This window comes from Panthera leo, chromosome B3 (assembly GCF_018350215.1).
Source record: "Panthera leo isolate Ple1 chromosome B3, P.leo_Ple1_pat1.1, whole genome shotgun sequence".
NCBI lineage: Eukaryota > Metazoa > Chordata > Mammalia > Carnivora > Felidae > Panthera > Panthera leo.
This window is the reverse complement of record NC_056684.1, coordinates 14,861,248-14,886,773: the sequence shown is the minus strand read 5'-3', so window position 1 is coordinate 14,886,773 and position 25,526 is coordinate 14,861,248. Positions and strand designations below refer to the sequence as shown.

The 25,526-nt window shown below is 51.4% G+C and overlaps 1 protein-coding gene across 3 annotated transcripts; it reads right to left on the bottom strand.

Moving 5' to 3' along the window:
* Positions 1–9,484: 9,484 nt before the first annotated feature.
* On the bottom strand, positions 9,485–23,942 carry NR2F2 (nuclear receptor subfamily 2 group F member 2). 3 transcript variants are annotated; one of them, XM_042941098.1, is made up of 3 exons: positions 23,580–23,942; positions 15,193–15,720; positions 9,485–12,379 (listed from the first exon to the last, which is right to left on the bottom strand). In XM_042941098.1, the coding sequence occupies exons 1-3, from the start codon at positions 23,620–23,622 to the stop codon at positions 12,105–12,107; spliced, it is 846 nt and encodes a 281-aa protein (XP_042797032.1). In that variant the 5' UTR covers positions 23,623–23,942; the 3' UTR covers positions 9,485–12,104. The 3 variants fall into 3 exon arrangements, with proteins under 3 accessions (XP_042797032.1, XP_042797031.1, XP_042797033.1); XM_042941097.1 differs by lacking the exon at positions 23,580–23,942 and adding an exon at positions 17,311–18,561; XM_042941099.1 differs by lacking the exon at positions 23,580–23,942 and adding an exon at positions 15,885–16,157.
* Between the last annotated feature and the right edge of the window lie 1,584 nt (positions 23,943–25,526).

The window sequence follows — 25,526 nt, the reverse complement described above, 5'->3', positions numbered from 1 at the left end:
AGCACAAAAGCAGTTCAAAGAAATCTTAAAAACACACACAGATACAGACACACAAACACACTTGCCCACTTAAGCCGCAAATGCAATTCTCTTTTCTTTGTTGTTTCTTCTGTCATTACAAATCTCCAGCCTCTTTCTAGGTGGCTGGGATGGCGGGCTCCCCCCATGCACGCGCAGCTGAACTTTGCCATTTTGTATCTTTTGCTTTTTCTAGCAGTGAATAAACGAATGAGGGGGGTGGTGGGATAAAGTAAGAGAGGAGAAGGGAACTAATTCAAATAAAGCAGAATGCGTTTGTAAATGAGGTGGAGGGGAGAGAGAGAGAGGGAGAGAGAGGAGGGGAGATGTGGACGGAGGAGAGGGGCTCTGGGATAAACGTAGGCAAACTGGAAATTGATGAGATGGGTTTTCAATGATCAGGGTCTATGGGTCCAACAGGAACCTGCAGAATATAAGCCGGTGCAGAGGGAACCATGAGAGAGAACATGCCAGAGACTTGGGGGGGGGGGGGGTGGGGGGAGCAGGGAGAAGACAGCAGGCAAGGACCTGAGATCCTGTGCAAGGAGAGAACTATGGAGATGCTAATGAGGGAAAATTAACCTTCGGGGTTGGGTCTGTGACATGGGCCCTGCATTGAATGCCTGACCCAGGGGCTGCAAGCGGCTTCGCTCTGCACCAGCGAAATGAGATAATCGCTCTGAAACCCACCAGTCTTGGTGCAAACGAGCTCTGAAACACTGTTGTGGAGAGTAACTAGCCAGCTCCTCCAAAGAAAAGGCAAACAAATGCAAGCAGGCACAGCCACAACCAGGCACCGAGAGAGCAAACCTATAGACATTGGGTACATTTGTTCAACTGTGGAGCCTCCCCCACCACGCCACCCCCGCCCCCCCTCCCGCCCCTGCCGCCCTAGGCTGGCACATTAAAGGGAGGAGCGGGGCCTGGGAAATGAGAAATGTCTTCATCTCTCTTGCACCAGTCTGTCACCAAAGGCCCCGGATAACCGGGCCTTGGTGAGGCAACACAAGGGATAAATGGATTTTATCTCCAGGAACGTGGCCACCGGGCCAGAGGATTATTGCTTAGCCAGAGAAAATATACGGGGGCGGGGTGGGGATGGTGGGGTGGAGGGCTAAAGAACAGAGAGAGAAGTTGAAGAGGACAGACACAAAAACAAACAAACAAAAAAGAAATTCAAAGGGAAATTTGAAGAGTCGAGTGGCTGTGGTTACATATGTCACAGACACTGAGACATTAACACACACACACACACACACACACACACAGGGATTTTATTAAACAAACAAGCCAACAACTAAAGGCACATCAAAAACACATTTGCTCCCGTTGTCAGAGGGAAAGAGAGTTTGAAATGATTATGGGGTTCCGGTAGGAACCCTTCTGGCCTTCACTGCTGTGGTCTCTCTCCGCCCCCCTTGGCCTTTTCACAGAAACCCTAAAGTCACCTATGGAGAATGGGCCTCCCAGAGGCTGCCTGGGGAGGACTCCCTGTTGGAGGCAAAGGGGTCGTGTTTCCAAGTAGAGACATCAACAAACCACAGTCTTAGTGACAGTGACAGCGCAAAATTATGTTTAATGTTGCAAGGGGGAAAGGGGAAATATAAAATTAGCACAGAGAAAATGTTTCCCAGACCTGCTTTACAATTAGGGCAGTGGCATAGGGATGGGCGCAAGAGGGGCGAGAGGTCGAAGGCGACCTAGCAGGGGCCACAGCACTGGGTGGAGGCCAAGGTGCCTCCAGTCCTGGGAGGAAAAGGAAGGAAGGCTTCTGAAGGGGGGGGGGGGGGGGGTAATGGCACTCTGCCCAATCGCTTCACTTGGTTTCGAACCTGTTTTTGGAGAAGGGAGGATATTCTAGACATTCCATCCTGGTGGAGATTGACAGTTCAATGACTGGCCTGTTCAGTCCCAAAGCCACGGGGTTTTTAAATTAGTGATGAGGCTGGTGAGCCGGTGGGGGTGAGGGGCTGGAAAGAGGAAAAGGAAATAGGGGGGTAGATGTGCGCTCCCAGACCCCTCCCCCATCCTTTTAGGAACATGGGTGGCTATAGGGAGAAGAGGGGAGGTAAGAATTATTTAATAAATTAGCAAGCCCCTCTTTGGAATTTGCTATCGCTCTGCCTCTGCTGCCGGGGGACAGGCGGGCAGGACCCCACAGCAGTTTTCTCATGGGCCCTGGGATCTCCATGGGCCCGCCCCCACCCCTACTCAGGACCAAGGGCGAGCAGATACCTGCCAGGCAGCAGAGAGGATTTGCCCAGAGAGAGCCAGGGGAGTGGGAGCGGTGGCATTTTCAAGAAGGAAGCAGTTTCTGTTCAATGGCAGAGATTATATTTCCTAAGCTGCTTATTTAAAGAGACAGAGATGAGAGAGAGAGAGACCAAGAGGGAGAGAGAGAGAGAGAGAGAGCATCCCCAATCCCCATCCTGTTGTGATTATAAAGAATATAATTTTGTCTTTGTCTAGAAAAGACCATATCTTTGCGGTTATTAAACAACACAGTTTCCCTTCTTAGTGTCAGGCAAGGGGAGCAGGGATGAGAGAGAGGGCGAAAGGAAAATTCATTTTTCAAATAATACCAATTTGAAATGAGTGTGTTTGTAAAAATGAACCCTGGACGATAAAGGCAGGAGAGGAGAGACTGCAGTGAGAGCGAGAGACAGAGAAGGAAACACGGAGAAAAGGGCCTGATTCTTTAAAGACTAATCTGTGCAGAATAATCAGGAAAAACAACTTGGGGAGGAAGAAACAGCAAGTGCCATTTCCTACGAGGTGGCTCCATGACCTTAGGAAAAATGAGGAAGCAGCCAGACCTTGGGGTTGTATTTTTACACTTAATTTTAGCAACAAGTATCAAAAGATCTAAACTAATTGATTGTCGAGTTCCTTGGCCCTTCTCCAAAGAGCAATATAGGTTTAATTGTATGTTGCTTAAAACTCCATTTCTCGAACAGTGTGAAACATGTAATAAAAGTCATAAACCGTATCGGAGAATTTTTTTTTCCCCCACAAGCATAAATACCCAACTGACATTTGGAAATCTTGGCTAATACCCCTAAGGGGTTAAAAAAAAAAAAAAAACAGCCGTGTGAGAGAGGTAGCCACATAATAAAATCTAAACTGTTAATCCATTTTAACTCATTCAAAAAGAACCTGAGGTTGCGGGAGGGACGTTTTGCAGACGAGGGGTCGGGGCGAGGAGACCCCACATCAGACATCTGACCTGTTTCAAACGTGGTCCATCTAAACCACACTCCCCTAAAGGAAAGGAAGTTCGGGCCTTCCAGAAGACACCAGAAATCTCTCTCTACCCCGGGAAACGGAGCTGAAAGTTGCAGCCAAACACCGGGAAGCCACTCGGCGGCGGCCGTCGCTCTCCATCGGCCTCAGCCCGGCTTCTCCGGAGGGAGAGGGGGAGCTGGAGGCCGGCAGGAGCTCCCCAAAGCTGCGCGACAAAACCGCTCCCTGCTCCTCCCAGGCAGCCCCCCCCCATTGTCCTCTGCTATCCCTGACCCCCCCCCCCCCCAGCGGCTGTTCCTTCTAAACCAGCGTCCCCCCACCCCCACCCCCGCACGACACCCCTCCGGGGCCCGGGCATCTCCGAGGAGGGAAGGGTCCCAGCCACGCCTGCGATTTGGTCCGCGATCAGCCACTGCCGCCAAGTTCGCGGCCGCCATCAAGCTGGCGGCTGCGCTCGTCGCGGGCCGTGCCCTGGCGTGGCCACGCGGGCCGGCTGCAGGCGGAGATCTGTAAAAATCCACGTGAGCCGCCCCCTCCTCCTGCCGCCCGCGGCCCCTGACACGGCAGCATTGAAGCCGGCCCGGAGGTCCCTGAGGTCTCCGAGTGTGACAGTACTCAGCATAGCGGGTAGATGGCACAATTTTCTAACATTTAGAGAGAGGAACCCACGCTGGGAGCAATAAGTCCATTTAAAAGCCCTTTATTTAAAAGGAACAAAGATAACTGACAAGCGAAGTACAGAGACATCTCAATGAAATTTCCAAAGAAGAAAGAGAAATCAGAGGCCAAAGCAAATGCGAACTGGGCTTGATGGAACAGGCCAGCACTTTCCTCCCCCTCGGAAAGAAAGATAAAAGACAAAAAGAAAGGGGGGGTGGTCACTGGGGCTGCGTGTGCTAACGATTACAGTCCGAACCAAATTCTCAAAATCCACAGCCACGAAAACTTTAAAATGGCCAGGTGGGCCCTGCTGGGGCAGGTGCCAGAGAAGCCGGATCTGTGCAGGGCAAGAGGAGACTTGGGAGTTTTGCCCCCACCTTGGAGGCTACACCCTACCCTTGGATAACAGGCGCCTGCCTCTGCCTTGGATGGTTGGGATTCAGGGAGCCCCGGGAAGGTGGATGGGCAAGGCACCCACCCTGGGCACACTTAGGCCCCTCTGAGGGCCTGGGAGCCAGGGGGGTGTCTGTCTCGGCGCTCCCTCCCCTAGAATAGGCCTGCGGGTCCAGCGAGGACCCCATGACCTAAGATTTGGTCAAAGTCAAGGTACTCGAGAGCCCACTCGCAGACTGAAACAATTATCACCCCTTCAGACCCAAGAGGGTCACGAGAGCGCCCACTGAAGTCTCCCGGCAAATCCAAGAACAGCCTACACTTCATCGTGTGATCTAACACTGCCCCCACCAGCTCCCCACCTCCAAACCTCCATGCCAGGTCCCCCACGCCCCCGCCAAGAGCCCTGCAGGCTGGGGGGTGGGGGGCGGGGAGAGACAGAGGAGGGGGTGAGAGGCCAGGAGAGCGGCCATGCCCCTCTGGGTCTTCCCTGCTCGGTGCTGACCCGGCAGAATGGGTGAGGCGGCTAGCGCCCCGCACGGGGGGTCAAATGATTGTATTTGGGTGGGTGCTCCCCGACATATTTGCTGAGTAAACCTCCCTCGCTGTGCTGAAGGCGAATCCCCGTTGATAAATCCATCATTACTGTTCGGATTCAGGGAGGCAGCCGCGCCACTAAATTCATCTTACATTTGTAGCGCTTTAATAGACATTTATTAAATGCTTTTAGAGAGAGGCATGGGGCGCGTGATTACATCCTAGTTATAGACAGAACATAAAGACCCACGTTAACACCCATTTGCAGGAAGGAAGGAAGAGGTGGGGAGGGGTAGGAAGGCAGAGGGATAAAGCCAGGAGAGGCGAGGAGAGATGGGGCGGGCGGGGGGCACCGAGCCTGGGCGTTATTAGCAAAGGCTGCCTGGCGGGGAGCGAGGCGAGAGCCGCAGGAAGTCGCGGGGCTGCCGAGCGGAGAAGTCCCCCGCTCGCTTGGCAGTTCCCTGGGCTTCCCCTTCCCTGGCTCTCCCCCCACCCCCTTCCACACACGCATTTGGCAGCGTGAGGGGCTCCTTTTCTCTCTACCAGGGCACAAGGGACGTCCGCATTGCCTTTATCGCCCCCATCTGTCCCCACCCCCCACACCTCTACTTTATTCCAGGCCTCTCCCACTGAAACTCCTTGGAGCAGCCGGAGTAGAGCGAAAGGAGCCTCCGCACCCGAGGACTCCAAGAGCTCCTTTAAAGCAACCTCTCCACCCCACTCATGCCCCAAACAGTTGGCCAGAGAGCTGAGCCGGGCCTCCTTCGGCACAAAGCAGGCAGTCCCCGTGGCCACACGGCACGATACCCCCGGCTGCTCCCAGGGTGCCTTGGCCTGACTTGCTCTGCTCAGCGGATCCCTCCCCCTTCCTAGGCCAGAAGAGCACCACGCCACCTTTGCACCTCCACCATCTCGTGCCTGGGGACCTGCCCCACACTTGGCCCGCGGCCCTCGACCTCAACCTCGGCAGCTGGACCTGCAGGAATGCCTGGGCCTCCAAAGGGCCTAACGCCTTCCCGAGCACCCGCAAGACCTTGCCTAAAGGCCCGGTCCCCAAGCTCCGTCTGTTCTGCGCGGGCCCTGGCTCCCCTGGGATGCAGCCACTGACCTGGGCCAGGAAGGCAGCGGTCAGCACTCCCGGCCCTCTCTGGCTCTTGGTAAGGAACACTTCCGCTATCTCAAAGTTGCCATAAGAAAATAAATACAAGTGACACTGTGCTGGGCCAAAGCTCATTAGTTCGTTGTCCAGGGCTAATAAAGGAACAGAAGCGCAAATTATAGAGTTCAGCTCCAACACACGCTCTGTCACCCGAGATCAGCGTACCGCGAGCCTGATTCCAATGGCTCCGAACTTGCGGCGCAGTTTTGCACCCCCCCCCCACCCCCTCCTCGCGAGCAGGAGGTTGGTGGAAAAATATAGTTCCAAAGGGGGTAATGATCAAGCTTTTCCTCTCGGAAGCCTGCGCCACCTCATTTCCCATCAGTAATCCCAATAAAATTAACGTCGTGGCTGCAATTGAAAAGAGGTGGGCCCGCGACACTCCTGAAATAACACACTCTCCCCCAGCAAAAGGTAAAAGGCAAAACGGCCCTTTGTTCAGCTAATTAACGAAGGCCCAACTCCGAAAGCAGATGTGTTTGCTTAGCTAATCACAAGCATGTTTCTTTCAAGGAACGTCATTTCGAGGGGGCCGCTCCGGGGGATGGGAAAGGGGGACACGGCGCACACACACACACACCCCCCCCCCCCAGGCCCTCTCTGCCTCAGGGGTCTCTCACCCCAGACTAGGATCCAGAGGCTGAAACCAGGCAGCCCATCTCTCACACCTTCTCCCCGCTTGGCCCTACCCCAGAGGCCAATAGGCACCTCCGAGCTCCACAGAATGCCAGGCCTGCAAGACGCGAGGGGGAAAAAAATAATAAAAGTTTTAATGACACAGATGCCATATTAAATGAGGCAGTTTTACAATTCACTTTGAATAGGACGCTAACTTATTACAAGTGTGTTATCAGAAGGACGATAAGATTTATAACTCCAAGAGTCAGCTTTTCGCCTTAATGACAATGGATGTGAAGGGGAGGAAATCTGTTCTTTATTAGAGAAGATGAGAGTCCCTTCCCTGTTTTGGGGCACTTACAGATGGGTCCAGGAGGGCAGATACGAAGCCCCTTTGTGTCTCCTTATGAAAAATTGTCTCATTCCCATTTGGCTATGAAAACGGGGCTCTCTGCTGGGTGAGCCCCTCGCTCAGCTTTTGAGCTTGAGCTGAGAGAGGGCAAAACAGGGAGAGAGAGAAGAAGGGACAGGAGGCAGACACAGGGATGGGGACAGAGGTGAGGGGGTGGGGGCGGTCCTCAGCCCTCCGGTTTGTGCAGCAAAACTATTTCCCCGTCTTTCTTTGCCATACAAAAGATGGCTTTCCCCTAAACCAACACAGTAAGCAAACTTTAAAAAACTGGGGTCCTATTACAAACCAACGCCCAGCACTAACTGCTTTAAAATTACTGCATAATTAGATTTAGTTGAATTTCACCATTAATTAGGCAGCCGCACTGCAGGGAGCCTTTGAAATCTGAGAAAATGGGAAAAATCATCTGAAGCACGTTTTTAAAACCCAACTTCAATAAATCTTGACGAGGCCCGGAATTCACAGAGTACCTCGCTTCCCTCCCAGGCGGCTGAGGGTAGGGGTCTCCAGGCCCGGGCAGGGGCTGGCATTGGACGTAAGGGGCGATTCCCCCATCCGCTGAGAGCTCAGCCCGGGCCAATCCACTCTCTCTCCAGAGGCCCTCTGAAGACCCTCTCTGGGAGGCCAAATCTGTCCCACGGCCGGCCTCGCCCGCTCAAACCTATTAAAGAAAGGGGATCTTCAGCTGCAGGCGCGCTCCTGCCAGGGGCGCCGTCCACGCAGGCTCACACATTTCTTGGGCCTGCGACCACCCGCCCGGAACCCGCCCTCCGCCGCTGCGCGCCCCCAAGTCAGCCCTCCGCCCGGAAAGCCACCTTTGCTGTAACTTTGACAGGCAAGCAGCAAGTTCTGCCCACGCCTGGCGGGGTTCGCAGCCCAGCCTCCACCCCCAGCTGGACCCGGCCCGCACAAACCCCGGCGCAGCCCCTGCATTAATGAGCGCGAGCGCTGACCAGGTCTGTAAATACTGGCCTCTCCCCTCCCCCTATACCATTCAGACATTTAAGATGCTTTGAGGATAAGAGACTTTTGCTTTTTCTAATTTGGCTCTTGTTGGGAGGGGAGACATGAAATAAACTCTAATTACAAGGGGGGAGGGGAGCGAAGGGAGAAGGGGACACTGCGTTACCAATCTTTCCCCTACGAATTCTGCTGCTCTAATTACAGAACAATCGAGGGCCGCACTCACTCGCCAGCAAGAGTTTAAAAGAGGGTTTTCTGCCTGCAGATGCAATGGTCTTTGGTCGCCCCCCCCCCCACCTCTTTTTTTTTTTTTTTTTTTTCTTTTTTGGTAACCAATGTGTTTTCTATTACCCGGCCCTGCCGTGCCTGGCAGCCCGGCGCTCGCGGTGCAATGGGAGACGCCATGTTGGCTCAGCTCATAGGACCAAGTCAAAAGCGAGCTTCGAGGCAGAGTTTCACACGCTCGAGCTCCCCCTGACCGCCCCCCGCCCCCGCCCCCCGCCTGCCGCCGCTTCGTGCACATCCAGGGAGTGCAGCTCCGCGCGCCCGGCACCCCGGACTTTCCCGGGGCGCTGGCGGAATTCCGCCGCACGTAAGTGGGGGGCGGGGGCTGGGGGGGGGGCAGGCACTTTTCCGCAGCTGCTGCCAACTCCAGGCCCCCGTCCCTGCACGCCGGCCGGATGCGAACCCAGGCGTCTCCGCGGAACCAGCCCCGGACATCGCCCGCTAACTTTGAGCCCCAGCCCCTCGCGGCCCAGAGAGAGAACTAACGCTGCAAGGCCGAGGCAGGGCGACCGCGAGCCGAGCGAACGGGCTACGATCCTCCCCCCCCCCCCCCCCCCCCCCCGCCGCCTCCCACCACCACCCCCAGCTCAGTCTTTCCCCCAGGTTTGTTTGAAAGTGGCGAGAAGCAGCGATCGCCCCTCTCTCTCTCCTCGGACTATTGTTGCATTTCGCGTCTAACTGGGTTCTCTCACACCCCCGAGCGCCAAGAGGAGGAGGGGGAGCGGGTTGGGAAAAGAAATAAAGCGAGCTCAGATCAGATGGAGGAGAAAAAAAAAAAAAAAAAGAAAAAGAAACCAGCAAGGAAAAAGAGACACTTAAAGGGAAAGAGTCGCCATGTTTAGCAGCTTTTTTAAAGATCTCGTCAATTTCACACAGAACGCACTCGCTGGGTCCCAGCCCTCGTCTTTTGTCCAGTTCAGTTGCAGCAAAGATCTTTTGTTCTAACTCAGCGTGAAAAGAAAAACTTTCTTTAAATGCAATAAACTTAAACCAAACTCAAGACTCTAAACAGATCCTCCTCCGGCCACTCTAAACATATACAAGGGGTTTTGTTTTAACCCGTTTGAAAAATTTTGGGTCCTGTTTTTCTGCCTCGCAGACCCCCAAGCTCCTTGCTGAAACTTAAGAGTGAGAGAGAGATTTCCAATGACTAGAACACATGCTTAAAGCATAATAAAACAGGGACTGGCTTTTGCTTTGAAAATCATAAATTATAATTTAATGCCAATAATAATTTACAACAAATGGCTGTTTACAATAAACTAACACAAAACAAACAAGGAAAAGGGCCTGTGTTTTACTTATTAGAGAAACTTCACACACTCACATGGATAGCACTTGCAAGAGGAGAAAATAAACAGCAACCGACAAACCTGGAGCTAAAAAGGTCAGCGATATTCTGCCCTAAGAACGTACTTGTATTTCTGGATGTATATATCTACAGAAAGAAGCTGAGGGTCAGCTGGAGAACTCTGCTCAAATGCACACATCAGACAGATTTTTCTGGTCTACATGTATTGACTGGAACGGAGTATCAAAGTTTAATACACTTTACAAAATGATCCCCTTTCTTCCACCTGCCCTACCCACCCGCTTTTAAAATTGAACCACAACATGGGGAAGTATGGTGGGGGGTGGTGCTGGAAAGCCTCAATAAGAACAAAATTGCAAGCTCCCACACACTGAGCTTCCTCCAAACCAGGAAAAGAGAAAGAGGAAAAAATAAAAAACCTCCAAAACAAAATAGTCACTACTTCCAAATCAGCACACCCTGTAAAGTTTCCTTCCTTCTTTCTTTCTCTTCTTTTTCTTAATTTGGCTTCTAAGGACAAAGGATCCCAAGAGCAGTACAGATTGTATCTACACAATCCGAAATGTCAAAATGTCGATGTGTTTTTATGTACATAACTCCAGTGGAAAAGACTCCCTTGACCTGTGGTCATGCTCTCACAGAATGAACGTAAAGGGGGGGGAGGGGAAAGACAGGCCAGCGGCAAGTTATCATATATACACTAACAACAGACCCTTCAGCACTATAAGCTATATCACTGAATTTGAAATCCTCTCAACAACCAAGCTAGATGAGAACCACAGAGTATTTTTAAAAAATCACACCTACTTAAGGAAAAACTCACTGCAAACAACTGCCCTCTATTTACAATGCTGTGATTAGCTTGCTAGAACTGTCTTTTGCTGAACTGTCAGAAATGTACAAAACAGTATTTTTTTCTGATCATAAAATAGATACTGATCTCAAGATTTCTAATACTTTCCACAATACCTTCCCTAAGCAGGCACTTAAGTGTGACAAATATAAGGGCCTTTTTTTTTTTTTCCTGGAAAATCCATTTTTAATTAAAAGGAGGATTAGGTGAATGGGGGTGGTTTACTATATCAGTATGGCACTTCCTAAACCATAGATAAACCATTAACTTCAGCTTCTCCCCCCCCCCACACACCCAAATTAAACAGGCAAATAAATACACTAGTCCACCTTTGAACAAACTGAGGGGAGTAAACACATGAAAGCCCCCAGCCCGGCTCAGCGAGAGCTCACAGGGGCTCTTCTCGATGGAAAGACAGTGAGTGGGGACAGCCAAACAGATTTCAGATATCAAATAATATTTTAATTTCTGAATACTTTCAATTTTCCTTGGAATATAACACACAAAGACTCGACCAAACAGTTCAGTTATTATAACTTTTACAGTATACAGAAATGTTGCACTTAAAAAAAAAAAACCTTCAGTTTTTTTTTTTAAAACACAAACTGTAAACTCTAAGATACTGAATCAATCACGTTACCTATAAGTGCCAACAGTGTTATTTTGTCATGCTGATTTCAATGGTATTTTTTAAAAAGGGAAAATATCAACAATTATAATACAAAGGGTTTGCAAATATACAAACAGATATAGGATTTTCATAACAATTCAAGAACTAAGCGGGACCCAATTCAAATTACAAAAGTTCACTTTTTATTCAAAACCTCAGCACGTGTCTTGGACACATTCCTTGGCTGCCAATAAATTCCACAGTTCATTCTCTTTCTTAAAATATTTTTAAAAAGCTAGGTTTGTCATGGTGTCTTTTTTTGGGGGGGGGGGCAGGGTAGGGGAAGTTAAGTGTTGTGTGTGGTTCCTCCAGTTCTCAAATTAAAGAGTGCTCAACTTCACCTAAAATTTTTGGTCACCACTTGTAAGTGCGTTTCCATCACCTTTGAGTTGCCTTTTAAAGTTTTATGTCTTCCTATGGTATTTTCATGGACTCAGTTTTAATTCTTGCAGAACATATAGTTTAAGGATACACAGTTTTTAAGAAGCCAAGATTATATCAAAACTTATTATAGAACCACAGAATAAACTGGTTTGGAACCAGAAAAGTACAAAAAAGAACAGCTAGAGGTACATAGACACAGGACAATTAATAATTTGGAAAAAAAAAAAAAAGACTTACTTTCTCCATTCTGCTAATTTTCTCCCAATCTCCTTAAATGCACTTTTAGCAATATTTTTCAAAAATTTACCAAAAAAAGAAAAAGACTAATTTCCTTTTTATACAAAAATGATAAGTAGCAAGTTGTTCTGACCGACACAGGAGTTTTTTTTTTTTAATGCATTCTGTAAAAGTTCATTTGACAGTCTTTTTTTTTTTTTTGAAATTCACAGTCCATTAAATTCTTCCCCTCTCTTCTTTTAGCAAACTTGTAACATCCTTTTATATCCTTTCTTAACAGAAGGAATTTAAGCAAACAAACCAGTCTTTTGCCTTTTCTTTCTCTCTGTTTCACTCCCCCTTCTTATTTTGATTTCTTATTTATTGAATTGCCATATACGGCCAGTTAAAACTGCTGCCGGACAGTAACATATCCCGGATGAGGGTTTCGATGGGGGTTTTACCTACCAAACGGACGAAAAACAATTGCTCTATGACTGAGGAGGAGACCGTGCGGAGGGAAGGGAGGCGAAGCAAAAGCTTTCCGAATCGCGTTGGTTGGTTGGGGTACTGGCTCCTAACGTACTCTTCCAAAGCACACTGGGACTTTTCCTGCAAGCTTTCCACATGGGCTACATCAGAGAGACCACAGGCATCTGGAAGAAAGTTTAAAACAAAAAAAAAAAGAAGAAGAAGGAGAAGGAGAAGAAGAAGAAGGATTCAGTCATCAGATTAAGAGGTTTGAAATGGGTCACATGAGGTGTGTGTGCAGTGCTTTGTCAAACTGCCCCAACCGGAGTTGGAGCAAATGCCAGTATACTGAAAACTTGGATGGAGGGGAGGGGGGGGGGTTGGAGAGCACGAGATGGTCCTGGGGGTATTTGCTTTAAAGTAAAACACAGCTCAGTGCACCGCAGGCTTTCACGCCACCAGAACTCAGGCTTGGTCCCTGGGAGGCCCAAGCAAAGTGCACTGGGTGAATCTGGCTCAAGTCAGTTGACGGACAGACAAACAGATGAAACCAAAACAGCCAGTGCTCCTCCCCCTCCTCCTCTGTAAATAAGAGTTTGGCTTATAATTATATATTGGGGGGGGGTGGGGGTGGTGGTGGGAGAGGAGGGCCACAACCTGGCCCAGCCTCTAGTAATGGCGTCCACGACCCAGCCTCAGATTCTCCCCAAAGAGGGCGACTCATTTTTCTCCAGTCTTTGAAACTGATTTAAGTGGCCCTTTAAAACTGATCTTGTCAGTTTAGCCCTATTGAAGGGCAGCCATGCAAACTGTGATCTCTCTGTTCATTTGAGCTGTTTCTTTTCCCCCCTTTTCTTCTCTCTCCTTTTTTCTCCTACCCCCCTTTATTTATTTATTTATTTATTTATTTATTTATTTATTTTAAAACCCACTTTCCTCCCAGAAGAAACCCCTCCCTGTTATCTTCAGGAAAACACTTTTCTCTTTGGGGTATGTGGAAATACAATAAGTGTCTTTGAAATGAGAGGCTTCTCAGTGAAGGCGGCGCAGGTTGTGACCTGACCTTTTTGGGCGCCCCAGACAAGACTTGGGGCTAACACATGCATACTGTGAATCCTTAAAACAGATACTTGAAAACAGCCGCCACTACCTCCAGCCCCCAGAACCAGAAGACACATGTAATTTTCTCATGTGTGTATCCAGGGACTCTGCATGTAAAGAATGCATAGGTGTCTGTGGTCAGGAATTAAAAGATCTGTCTGCATTGGACTCCCTCCCTTTGCATGGGTACACTGTGTGTCTCCCTACGAATCAGATAAGAGGGACCTTTATCTCTTTGTGAGGCGATCTGCATTCTCCACACAGGCCTCTGCATTTTGCAAATAGTAATAAATTAAACTCTTACGACAGTATCAGGCATTTCTTTCCTTGAAGAGACCAAGGGTAAGGCTAAGAGCTAACAATGATATGGAGAAATTAACAACACCCCCCCGACGTCTGGGATCCTTGGCTGGGTGGAGGGTTGTGGGCTGGGGGTGAAGGGGGCTATGGGGTTAGGGGAATATCCTGCCTGTACATTTGCATCAGGCAAATGTTCTAGTTATGACAGTTCCCCTGAGAAAAATACTCCAGATCCAAGCCTCTCTATACAGCTCTTCCTTGCCCAGACACTGCCCTTTAATTGATTACCTAAGGACTTTCAAAGGCAGAATTTGGGGTGGCTGTGGGCGGAGGTTATGTGTTAAAAAAAAACAAACAAACCAGCAGCGTATAACAGACAGTGGGTTAAGGACTCAGAACCTGCAATCGATTGAGCTAATGACTTGGGTCCCCAGATTTCCTTCAAACAATAAGGAAGAGACTGTGAATCTTTTTGTCTGCCACGAGAACTACCCAGCTCTCCGAGTGTCCTGGTTACAAGCTGTAAAAAACTGCAGTTCCTAGGTTCCAAGCCCCACAAACGTCCAAATGTTTGTAATTCTTAATTGGGAACCTCTTTCCCCCCCTCTCAGCCATGACAAAGGGATCAGCTGACAACTTAGAAAGAGAATGGAGAGGGGGTGATTTCCACCCACCTGGGATGTGCTGAACTCAGCCTGAAGGCAGCCAAAAGGCTCAGGTGTGGCCCAAAGTGGAAAGCCAGACACCTTCAGAAATCATTTGGCCTCAAGAGTTAATTAATATTAGATCTATTACTCACACAGGTTAAACTACATACAAACTAATTAGATTTCATAACGCAGTCAATGATGGTTTTATATCTCTGGCAACATTCATACCCAGCCCAAGTTGGCATACATTTTGGGTTGTCTGAAAATTGTCTGAAGTGTTTGCCTGGGCAGATCAAGCTAGAGGCCAGAGTCTTCAACCCCGTGCAGACATCCTGGACAGTTATGATGCCCCCTTTCTTCCTCTTGCCCCCTTCCTGACAGCCTTCCTCCTCTCCTGGCAGTCTGCGTTGTTTTAATAAGAATATGATTTTGAAAACTGCTGCCCTCAGGTTGGGTTTGCCTGGAGTTCCAGCTCCCACTGAGTTAGCAGGCAAACTTTTCCCCTGCAGGGGCAAACTTTTCCCCTGCAGAGATGATGCCAGGGCAGCTGCAGGGCCCAGAGGCATCTCCTGGACACTCAGTCAGGGTGACAGAGAGAGCGCCCTGGGGCAGAGGAGGCTGCACAGGACCAGCCAGCCCAGGAGGCCTGGGCCAAGGGAGGGCACAGGAACACGCATGCCAGTCTGGCAGGCTTGAGAGGCTTCCCCGTGGCCCATTTTGAGAGCATGTGCCCTAAGGGACCTTCCCGAAGCCCCAGCCTTCCTCTCTTGTCCCCAGGACAGGCCTGGCGAGGCCCAGCAGCTCTACAAAGTCCCCACTCCAGGTTGCCCTCAACAGGCTGGCCTTTCCAGGGGGAGGCTGGGCTCACTCTGGGGACTCCCAAGTTCTCTGGGCCCTAACTCGGAGCTAGGAGTCCTTGGGCAGGAGAGGGCAGGGCTCCTTCCTACCTGAGGTGAACAGGACTATGGCCTTGAGACAGCTGTACTCGGCGGAGTCGACGTGCAGCGCTTTGAGCTTCTCCACTTGCTCTTGGAAGATCCGTATGTGGTCCATAAAGGCGACCACTCGGTCGGCGGACATGGGTGAGGCGTGTAGGCCAGCGGCGGCCAGGAGCGGGGCGACGTGGAGAGGCATGGAGCACTGTGCCGCGTTCAGCACGAACAGCTCGCTCCAGGTGAGGCGAAGCAGGGCCACCTGGTCGGTGATCTGCAGGTCAGGGAAGAAGGGGATGTTCCGGGCCCACTCGACGGCGCTGAAGAGCATCCGCGCGGCCAGTTCGCAAATGTTCTCGATGCCCATGATGTTGTTGGGCTGCATGCACTGGCTGCCGAAGCGCGACGTGGGGTAGGGCTCGGCGCGCAGCAGCAGAGAAATATATCCGGACAGGTACGAGTGGCAGTTGAGAGGGTCCCCGTTGGTCAGCGCAAACTGCCCGTGGGTTGGCTGGGTGGGCGGCATCCTGCCCCTCTGCACCGCTGCGGGGAGGAAAGGAGACACCCCGCCGTTAATGACCAGCCTCGTCGGTCGCCCAGCTCCCCCGGCAGGGTCTGCCCCAGCCCGACCCCCGCCTGACCCAGAGCCCGCACCGCGCCCGAACAGGCAGGCCTGCCCCTCTCGCCAGCGCGCCAGGGCCACAGACCTGGAAGTCGCCGGGAGCCCGGCAGCACTCCACTCAAGCCACCACCCAGGCAAGCTCTGGCGGCCAGAGCGGCACACTTGCCTCCGAGGCCCGCTCGGGGCTGGGCCGCCGAGGACCCAGAATTGGCCGCTTTGCCTCGGGGTCCCCGGCACTGTGGGCGGGATGGAGCATTCTGGGGGCATCTTTCTTCTTTACTGCTAAACAGCTGATATTTCTTATTGATTGGAGGAGAGGGAGCGGGAGGGGCGAGTCTGGGGGGGAGGGTGAGACGCTTTTGCAAAAGACACAAGGGTTCACCCCAGACGGCCTGCGGCCACCGTGCCACGACTCTCCCCCCAACCCGGCAGCCCCAGCCCCAGCCCGGCGGGGAGCCCCCCGGTGAGAGAAGAGCAGAGAGCCGAGGTCTGGCGGCAGCCTGATCAGTGTGCTCGAAGAAAGAGAGACGGAGGGAGAGGGCGGAGAGAGAGGCCGGCCGAGGCGAGAGGAAGCCGGGGAGAGGCGGGGAGCAGGCGGCCGGCGCCGGCGCAGCCCGGGTAGGGCCCGAGACGGCCGGGGAAAGCTGGTGAGGCTCGGGCTCGGGCTGTTATCTGACGCCGGACCGGGAGAGTCGCTCTCGCAGAAACACAAAGAAAGCCCGGCGTTCGCTCGCCCAAGCCCGGAGCCCGCGCCCGGCGCCGAGCGCGCCATTGGCCGAGCACAGCTCGCGGCGCTCGGCGAATTTCATATCACAAAGACCCAACTCGCGCAGAGCGAAAGCAGCCGCCGAGGGCCCCTCGCCCACCCGTCCCTACTCCTATGGCGCTCTCCTCCTTTCAAAAGTGAAAGGAAAAAAGAAAACAGAGGTATTTTTTTTTTTTTTAGCAGAATGTTAATCCACGGAGGGTCACATGAGCGCTGCCCGGGCGGCAGCGTTAATACGGCGAAGTGCATAAAATTGCCATTTGTAATTTGAACCTCCTGTACAAAAGTACAATCTCAGGTTGGTTTTTTTTTTTTTTTTTGAGAGGGTGGGGGCTGGGGAAAGGGGTGGGGAGGAGGGACATATGTTGAACATGCAGGAAAAACAAGGGGGAGAGAGGGAGAAATCGAGAGGAAAGACGGAGAAGTAAACCAGGCTTTTAAAACAACAACAGACAACACCCCATCCCTCGCAGAAAGGCGAACTCGAATGAACTCGCAATCAATGCAAAGAAAATGAAACAGCCCGAAGAGAAAGTAGAGGAGGAAATCAGTCGGCCAAAGCATGCGGATTTGGGGGGTCTGGGTTCCAGTGCAGAACTTGCTTCTAGTATAAAACCCCTTTCAGCTGCAATACGAAGAGAAGAGCTTGGGGCTTCTGCGTCCTTACCCAGAGCAGGCTAGCCAAACGCACCCAGGGCCCCGGGACCCCAGGCGAGGGTGGGGGGGAGAAATGAGAGGCCGATACCTTCCCGTCTCATGCCCACTTTGAGGCACTTTTTGAGGCGGCAGTACTGGCACTGGTTGCGGTGGTGCTGGTCGATGGGACAGTTCCGGTTGGCGCGGCACGTGTAGCTCAGGTTCCTCCGCACGCTGCGCTTGAAGAAGCTCTTGCAGCCCTCGCACGTGAACTGGCCGTAGTGCTTGCCGCTCGACTTGTCCCCGCACACCACGCACTCGATGTGCTGCTGCTGCTGCTGTTTGTCGCCGCCGGGGCCGCCAGGGCCGCCCTGGCCACCGGCCGCCGTCTGGGCCGGCGTGCTGGCCGGGCCCCCTTGGCCCGGCGTCTGTGGCGTGTGCGGGGCGCCGGGCGGCGGGCCGGGCACAGGCGGCGCCTGCGAGGCCTGGCTGCCCTGCGAGCCGGGCACCTCGTCCTGGGGGTCGCGCCACGTGCTGACTACCATTGCCATATCTATGGGGGCCGCGTCCGGACTTCCTGCTCCCCTGGCTGCGGGCGGCGGCGGCTCCCGGGTCTCGGGCTCCGGCGCGCCGCCTTTTGTGTGTGCGAGGGTGCGAGAGGGCGCGGGAGGGCGCCCCGGGTGGCTCGGGGGCTGGTTGGTTGAGGTTGGTTAGTTTTTCCTTTTTTGTTTCTGCTTTTGCAAAGTTTTGTCGATTGCTTGTCTGGCCCGGTGTGTTTGTTTTGTTTGTTTCCCTCGGCTCAGCTTTGTTGGTTTCGGGGGGCTTTCGGCCCGGAGGGGAGGGGAAGGGGCCAGGGGAGAGAGAGTGGGAGCAGAACGTGGAGAGAGAGGGAGGGGAGGGAGAGCTGCAAGTCGATTGTCTGGCTTCAAGACAGAAGTAGGAGGCAAAAAAAAAAAAAAAAAAAAAATCTCTCCAAAGATCTCGCTCGCTCTCACTCTCTCCCTCCCTCTCTCGTTCACTCTCTCGCTCTCAGAGCTGGTGTGCCGAGGAGTTGGAGTAGGAGGAGGAAGAGGAGGAGGAAGAGGAGGAGGAGGAGGAGGAGGAGGAGAGGCGACTGTCCGGGGGCCAAGTCCAGGGCAGCCCACAGTCAGCCATTCAGGAAAGCCATCGAAATCAGGAGGACTGGGAGAGCGGAGGCGCCGGTCGCGGGCGCGCCCAGAGAGCCGGGCAGGCCGGGGCGGAGGCCGGCGGCCCGCGGAGTGGCCGGAGCGCTGCCCGGGTCCGGGGGAATCAGCATGAAAGTGGTCCGCGTCGGGCGCTGCGCGGCGTCGTCCTGGCGCTGGGCCGCCGCCGCCGCCTGCCACGGGCGCCCGGCGCGCGCCTCGCTCGCTCTGGCCGCCGCCGCCCGCTTTCGCCGGATGGAGGCCGCTCGCCGCTCCCTGCGGGCCGCCCGGGCCGCCGCCGCCGCCGGAGCCGCCGCCGCCGCCGCCGAAGCCGCCGGGTCGGGCCCGGAGCCGCCGCGTCTAGCGCCGCCGCCGCCGCTGAAGCCGCTGCTGCCGCTGCTGCCGCCGCCGGAGCCGCTGCTGCTGCTGCTGCCGCCGCCGCCTCACACACATAGGGAAAGAGTCAACTCGCCGGCGGCGGGGGAGAAATGATAAAAGAGAGAGAGGAGGGCAGATCACCACCTAGAAGCACATCCTTCGTGCGCAGAGGGGGGAGAAAAAGACGGAGAGAAAGAATGAAAGAAGGGAAAAAAAGGCAGCACGGCACCCGGAGAAAGGAGGCAACTCGGGGAGAGGAGGAGGAGGAGAAGAAAACACACACGCGCGCACGCACACACACACCGCGGAGAGAAAAGAACAGAGAATCAAAGTGATCAAATATGCTAAAAAGGGGGGCGCGGGAGGGAATGCGATTTATAGGCGCCGGGGCTGGCAGAAGTGGCTTCTCCGCGATCAGCTCACTGAGCTCTCTATATAGTGAACTTTGACACGACTGCTGCAACTTAGCGCACGTTGCCATGGTGACGGCGCGCCTTATAAGGCAGCAGCCGGGGTTGGCCTGGCCAGGCGCGCGCGCGCCGCCCCCTCGTCGTCATTGGCCGGAGCGCGGCGGCCCCGCCATGGCGGCCGCGGGCTCAGCCCGGTCCTAGCGCGAGCGGCGTCGCGGCCGCGGCGCGGGGCGCGCGGGGGGCCAAGGGGGGCGGGGAGGGGGCGGCCGCGCCGCCACCACCGCCGGGCGGGGGATGGGCCCGGGCCGGCCCCGGGCACGCGGCCCCCGAGCTCTCCGCACCCCGCACCGGAGGTTTCCGCCCCAGCGGGGAGAGGAGCGCGGCGCGCACACACAACGCCTCTTAAAGGCTCCGCGAGAGGCTTTGGATGGAATCGAGGACTTCGCCTCCCGCAACTTGGCGATGCCACGAAATCCGTCGCTCGCGCACCACCCGGGACTCCCGGCGCATCTTTGTGCCCACAGTGCCAGAGAAAGAGAAAAGTTCCCCGGTTTCTTTGCAGAGGGGTAGTGGGTGGGGGTCAGGATAGGTGCCGAGAACCGAGCTTGGAGGCATTTTGCAAACGAAACATTTGGTCAGATCCGGGTGACGGTAGACCCTTCTCTTAAGCAACTCTGATCACTTGCTTGGTTTTGTGGCTTGATAAGACTTTTTTTTTTTTTTTTTTTTCCTTTTTAGAGGGAAAAAAGAAAGAAGCCATTTGGTATCTCTCTTTTCCTTGCAGGGTTAACATTTCACAGGTATGTGGCCTGACATTTTAATTGCTCAAATGAAACATCTCGGATGCTGAGAAGCACAAGTAGACTTCATCTCATTGTCATGACGCAATTAAAATCAATTTTCCTCAACTTCATCCTCTCTCATTAGTTGTAGCTAACTCACAAGCCAACGTCCTGCCACACTACCCAGTCGTGGAGAGAGGTGAATAGACCGTTCTGTCCGCTGATGGACGAGCGGAGGCAGCCTCCCAGCCTCCTAGCCTCCCCTGTGCATACCCTCTGTACATACATGTAAGCGCACATGTATCAGATGCATATTTGTCAATGTACACAGACAAAGACTTCAGCGCCTATGCTTCTAGGTCATGGAACAGTTGAGGACGAACTTCATTGTTCCTCAGGTTCCTTTTAGGCATCCATTGAGTCATTAAAACACGACCAGCGATTCTGCTCCAGATTGGAAATAATACCAAGCACAACTCACAGGAACCACACACAAGCCACAGGCCACCTCAAGAGATTCACTGCAATAAGAACAACTTCATAGCCTATGCCAGTCTGCTTCAATGTGCTAAAATCATCAACATGGATGTGTCTCTGAACTCCAGGGCGTTTGGCTTTAAACATCACACATCTAGAGTTGGCCCCACGGAACACACTGTATTTCAGGGCAGGCACCTTTCGGTATGATCATGAGAAGTTCATTATGATTGTTCAACGTTTAGAAAACAAAATTTTGACAGCATCGCACACATTTTGCCCCAAGAAAAACTGTAAAGTTGGAAGCCAACCAGGTTTATGAACAGTTGAAATATTTTACATCAACCACACTGAGTTTCAGGAAACATGAACACATATGAAGAGTAAAGTAATGACCCCAGGAAAGCATCCTTGATAGTGCAAAAAATGGACGAGATGAAAGGTGTAAAAAAAACCAACCATAGACCACACATACGATTGACCTGTGCTGGTGTGTGCTCTTTGCATTCAATAAATACCCTTTACCCACAGGCAGAATACAAGGTAGGTACTAAGTGAAGATATAGGCAGACAGGGGCTAGTTTTTAGGAGAGGAGAAACCCTCTTTACACTTCCTTGCTGAAACCTTCTTAGTCCTCACCCTTTCTCCGCTGAAATCACGTATTTCACTAAAGCTGCAGGTGCTGGGATTATTTGAAAGTTGTAAAAAAAAAAAAAAACAACCAACTACAGTGGACAGTGAACTATCATAAACCTGGTGTACAATGAGATTGCCACAGAGAAGGCAGGCTGAGAATTTCAGGTTGATTAGAGACACAATATCACTTTCTCTTAAAGAGGACAGAAGGATGGAAAAGAAATCATTTCAAAGGTTTTTTTTTTTCCCCCCTTTCAACTCCTATGATTCAAGGGATTGCCTAATGCTACAAATGTCAGTAGATTAGGGGCAATCTCAGCAGAGATGTGGTGGGGCTGGGATGAGACAGGAAATCTAATGGACATACCCATCTCAATTTAATAGAAGAGAATAATTGATTGTAGGGAAATCTTAATCTTGCCTCTTGAGTGCAGACACTTCCATAGCAAGATCACCTTTTACAGACATGCAGTGGGAAATTTCTGAAAAGCAACAGCTTCCACAGGGCACTTAGAGATTTTTGGTGTTTGAAGTATGCTCTGCTCTGATGGACTTAGATTTAAAATGAAGAATTTCCCAACCTCCTACAAAACTGGAGCCTGCCACAGCACACGACCACAGGCTTCCCATGAAGTCAGACGTGTTTCACTCTGTATTTTAGATTCATTCAGTTATGGGGATGCTATTAGAAATTCAAAACAATAAATAAATGACCATATCAATTGTAGTTAATTTTACTGCATATAAGAAGAGAAAGGACTGCAGACTGAGAAAAAAAAAAAAAAGGAGGGGAGAATATTTTCAAATGCCTTCTTCAGAGATGCTCATTTCCCTTGAATAAAACAGCTCTAAGACTAAAAGAGAAATATCAATATGTCGTTACTGTTCAAAAAAAAAAAATCCAGCCCAGTCTTTTATTGCAGATGTAAATTTATTTTAATGAGGGGAATGGCAAGCTTTAATTTGGCTGGAGAAAGTTGGAAAAACATTTGTTTTACTCTGGTGGAAAAAAAAAAAAAAGTAAAGCAAACCCACCCAGGAATATGATTTTCTTGCAGCAAGTGGCCTGACGGCTGTCATTCTCCCCAAATGAAATCACAATATGAATACAGACCCCAGCAAATGCCGAGTTTAACTCTGAACTCGGTAGAAACCAGTTCTGTCCACCAGGATTCATTGAATTCCTCCTTTCCCTCAATCTAGTTCGTGTGTGTTTTTTCTCTTCCACCACACTGGAGCTCCATGAATAGGGAAAGGGGTTTCCATTGTGTCCCTCTGAACTTCCAAGTCAATGCAATTTTTAACCACTGGCTTGTGGTACTTTGAAAATCACCAGGGGCTGTCAGAGTTGGGTCCTCTGAAAAATTTACAGTGCTAAATCAGAGCATATGCTGGGAGGGAAAAAAATTGCTTAACATTGGAGCAAGTACAGTATCTGTCTGCCCCCTAGTGTAAGAGTCCTCGCTGCCTAAAATTCAACTTTAAAAGAAAAGGAGCTCTTAAAGGGAAACGACTTGGAGCTCACGTAGGCATACGAGAATGAAACTTCTGTACATTTTAATCTGAATAATTCTTCAGGATTTAAAATTAATTGGCTCTAGCTTGGTTGGACCGGACTCGGATCTCGCCACCGCTGCGTTTCCCGAGTCACTGGCGGGGAGAGGTGATCTTCTTTTTTTTTTTTTTTTTTTTTTCCTCCCTGAACTGGGTTTATGTGCGTCCCCCTCACCCCCTCCTCTCTTTTTCTTTCTCTGTCTCTGTCGTCTCTCTCGCTGGCTTTTTAAAAATGAGGAACCGTTCCTTGAATGTTCTGGACAGAGCACAGAATTGCTTCTTAAGTCAGCCCGACGCGGTTGCAATAGACAGCCAAAAGGTAAACGTTTGCCTGAAATCCGCACGCCAGTTCCGCCACCCCGCCCGATGGTGAGTACCCTTCTCGTTGCGATTCTCCTCCTAGCTTTAACCGAGCGCTTGCCTCCCCGAGCCGCGGCCGAGGGCGCCGGGCAGGACTTTCCTCCCTCCCTGCCTGGCTGGCTGTCAGTTGCACAAGGTTGCAAAATGAAGCGCAGAGGCAAATCGAACAGTAAATGCTGATACGTAGAGCGAGCCTCGCAGCTCCTTTGCTAGAAAACCGAGTCGTCTGTTGCTTGGAAAAACACGCTTATAGGACTGGCTTTTTTAGTTTGCTCTCTGGAAGGAAAGGAGTTTGAGGAGACAGGACGAGGCGATGGGGAGGCACGGCAGTCTTTACGCTTCGGTTTAATCATATTTTGGCAGCTTTGCAATTGTATTTTCCCCCCCTCTTCCCCCCTCCACCACCTCCCCTATCACACACATGTAATAAAATATGGCAATGCATTGAATTGACTGTCCCCCCCCCCAAACCCCTGAAACCACAGTCCTAGGCATTTCAGACACGTTAGCAAACCGATTTTTTGAAAAGCCCCAAGTCACCCCCAGCCCCACACAGCACAAGGAGAAAAGTGAGAAAGGAGAGAGAGAGAGAGAAAAAATACTGTAAGTAAACATACCAAAACCATATTTGCCTTGTTCAAGGTCCCAAACCGCTTGCATCTTCCTTCTAAACTGGAATAACTCTCCTTTAGTTTGGCGGGTGAAATAAACGCTTTGTTGGCCCCCTGAAAAGATGTGTCTTTGATAATTAAAGAGAATCTCCTCCTCGGTGTTTATCTAAGCGATTGTGCAAACTGATAAAAAGTAGGCACTAGCCTGCAGGGAAAAAGAGGAAAGGTGAAGGGAGAGACCTTCCACCTCAAGGAAGTGCTTCCCCATGTATTAGGCGTTCTCAGCCTTGGAAAGCCCTGCACACTAACTTTAGAGAGACGAGGTTTCAGGGAGCTTTGTACATAGCTGCTGAGGAATGCGAGCCTCGCCTTTAAGAAAAAAAACCCCAAACCGTAGGTAGGAGATGTCTGGAGTGATCCTTGTCTCTCATCTCATTCCTTAGAAGGAAGAGTGCGTTGTTACACCTTGTTTGGGGCTGGAAAGACGAGACTTTAAAAACACCCGTCCAATTGAAAAAAATCTCCCAACTTAATGAGTTTAGTCGGAGGCTGGAGCAAACGGCTCAGCCTCGGCGGAAAACCGCCAGCAACTATAGGCGATATTGCAAAGCAAGACGACCCGAGGCACAGCCAAATTCCACTGTTTGGGGTCGAGAGGGATGGAGGCTAATCCTAAAGCAAGTTGGAAAAAAACAGAGGTGGGAGAGGAGGGGGAAAAAGCAGCCTCCTAGCAGACTGGCAGACAGGCTCCCCTCACCCTGGATCAAAGATAGAACTTGAAGCAGGAGGGCAACATTTTTCCTAGGAATCCGTTGGAATCCTCATTTTCTACTTTTAACTCATGTCCCCCCAAGTGATTTTTCCCACTCCCCTGCAGAGCCGTGCCCCCCTTTTCCAGTCCCCATTCTAGAACTTTCCTGAGGAGGAAACCTATTTCTTTTGGGGGGGGAGGGGTTCCCAATTTCAAGCCTTCAAATAATGAATGCTTAATTAACCCCCTCCCTCCACCCACCCTCCCAAATGGAAAAAGGAAGCAGGAATACAGTAACTAGAGAAAATTGAGGAAAAACTATCCTGCCTCTTGCAGTTTAATACAGTTTTAACTAATGGATTTTTTTGTTTTGTTTTGTTTTAAGAGAAGAATAATGGGGAAACACGGATCTTTTATTTTAGGAAACTGTTATGGTAAGATGTATGTCAGACTTGACAAATGGAACTAACGCTCTTCGGCTGCTTCTTGTCCTTGTCTTAAACAGGAATTAAGTTAAACACAGTGCTGAATGTTAATTACATGTTTACTGGCTAATGAAAATTACAAATGGTTTTGCCACCTCAAACAATGATGAAAACTCTGAAGACACTGTAATTATATACTTTGAGGGAAATAACTCAGAATATTGATCATAAGAAGTGTAAATCTTTTTTTAACTATTCATTAATACCATAAATATGGGCTACAGAAGTTTTTCCTTGTGGTTTGTCTCATCAGTTATATCGAGTGGATGGATGGTGAGGTTTCTCTGGGGAGGTGGTGAACTCATTCTCTTGTAGAAGGAGGCCACTTGTGTAACTCAGGGGGTGCCCCCTCCCTTCCGCCCCCGCCCCCTTTAACCCCGGCAGAAGGTCGGGGGGGATAGTTGAACGCGAGGAGATGGGGGTGGGGGGGCTGGGCTCAGGGCAGGTGAAGGTGATCACTGCCCAGCCTCTCCTCTCCCCTGCCCTCTTCTCTTCATTTCTCCCTCCTCCCTTCCCTGCCAGGTCTGATCGATGACCGCCGTCCCCAGCCTGGGCGCCTGTCGGGTAACCTGGCATTCTGGTTCCTAATGGAGGACAACTCACCGCAACCCAGCCACGCTGCCCTGGCATCTTAAGTTCCTTCTTTCAGAGATGGCTAGGGCAGTTCATGGCAAGAGAAGGGGGGGAAAAAAAAAAGTTGAGTGTGGAAGGGGTTAT

Excerpts from the sequence above, each read along its gene's own strand:
- NR2F2 (XM_042941097.1), bottom strand. The coding sequence starts at position 17,752 with ATGGCAATGGTAGTCAGCACGTGGCGCGACCCCCAGGACGAGGTGCCC. Across the intron at positions 15,721-17,310 it reads AGTGGGCATGAGACGGGAAG|CGGTGCAGAGGGGCAGGATG; the intron begins GTATCGGCCTCT and ends TCCTCCCCGCAG. Across the intron at positions 12,380-15,192 it reads CATAGTCCTGTTCACCTCAG|ATGCCTGTGGTCTCTCTGAT; the intron begins GTAGGAAGGAGC and ends ACTTTCTTCCAG.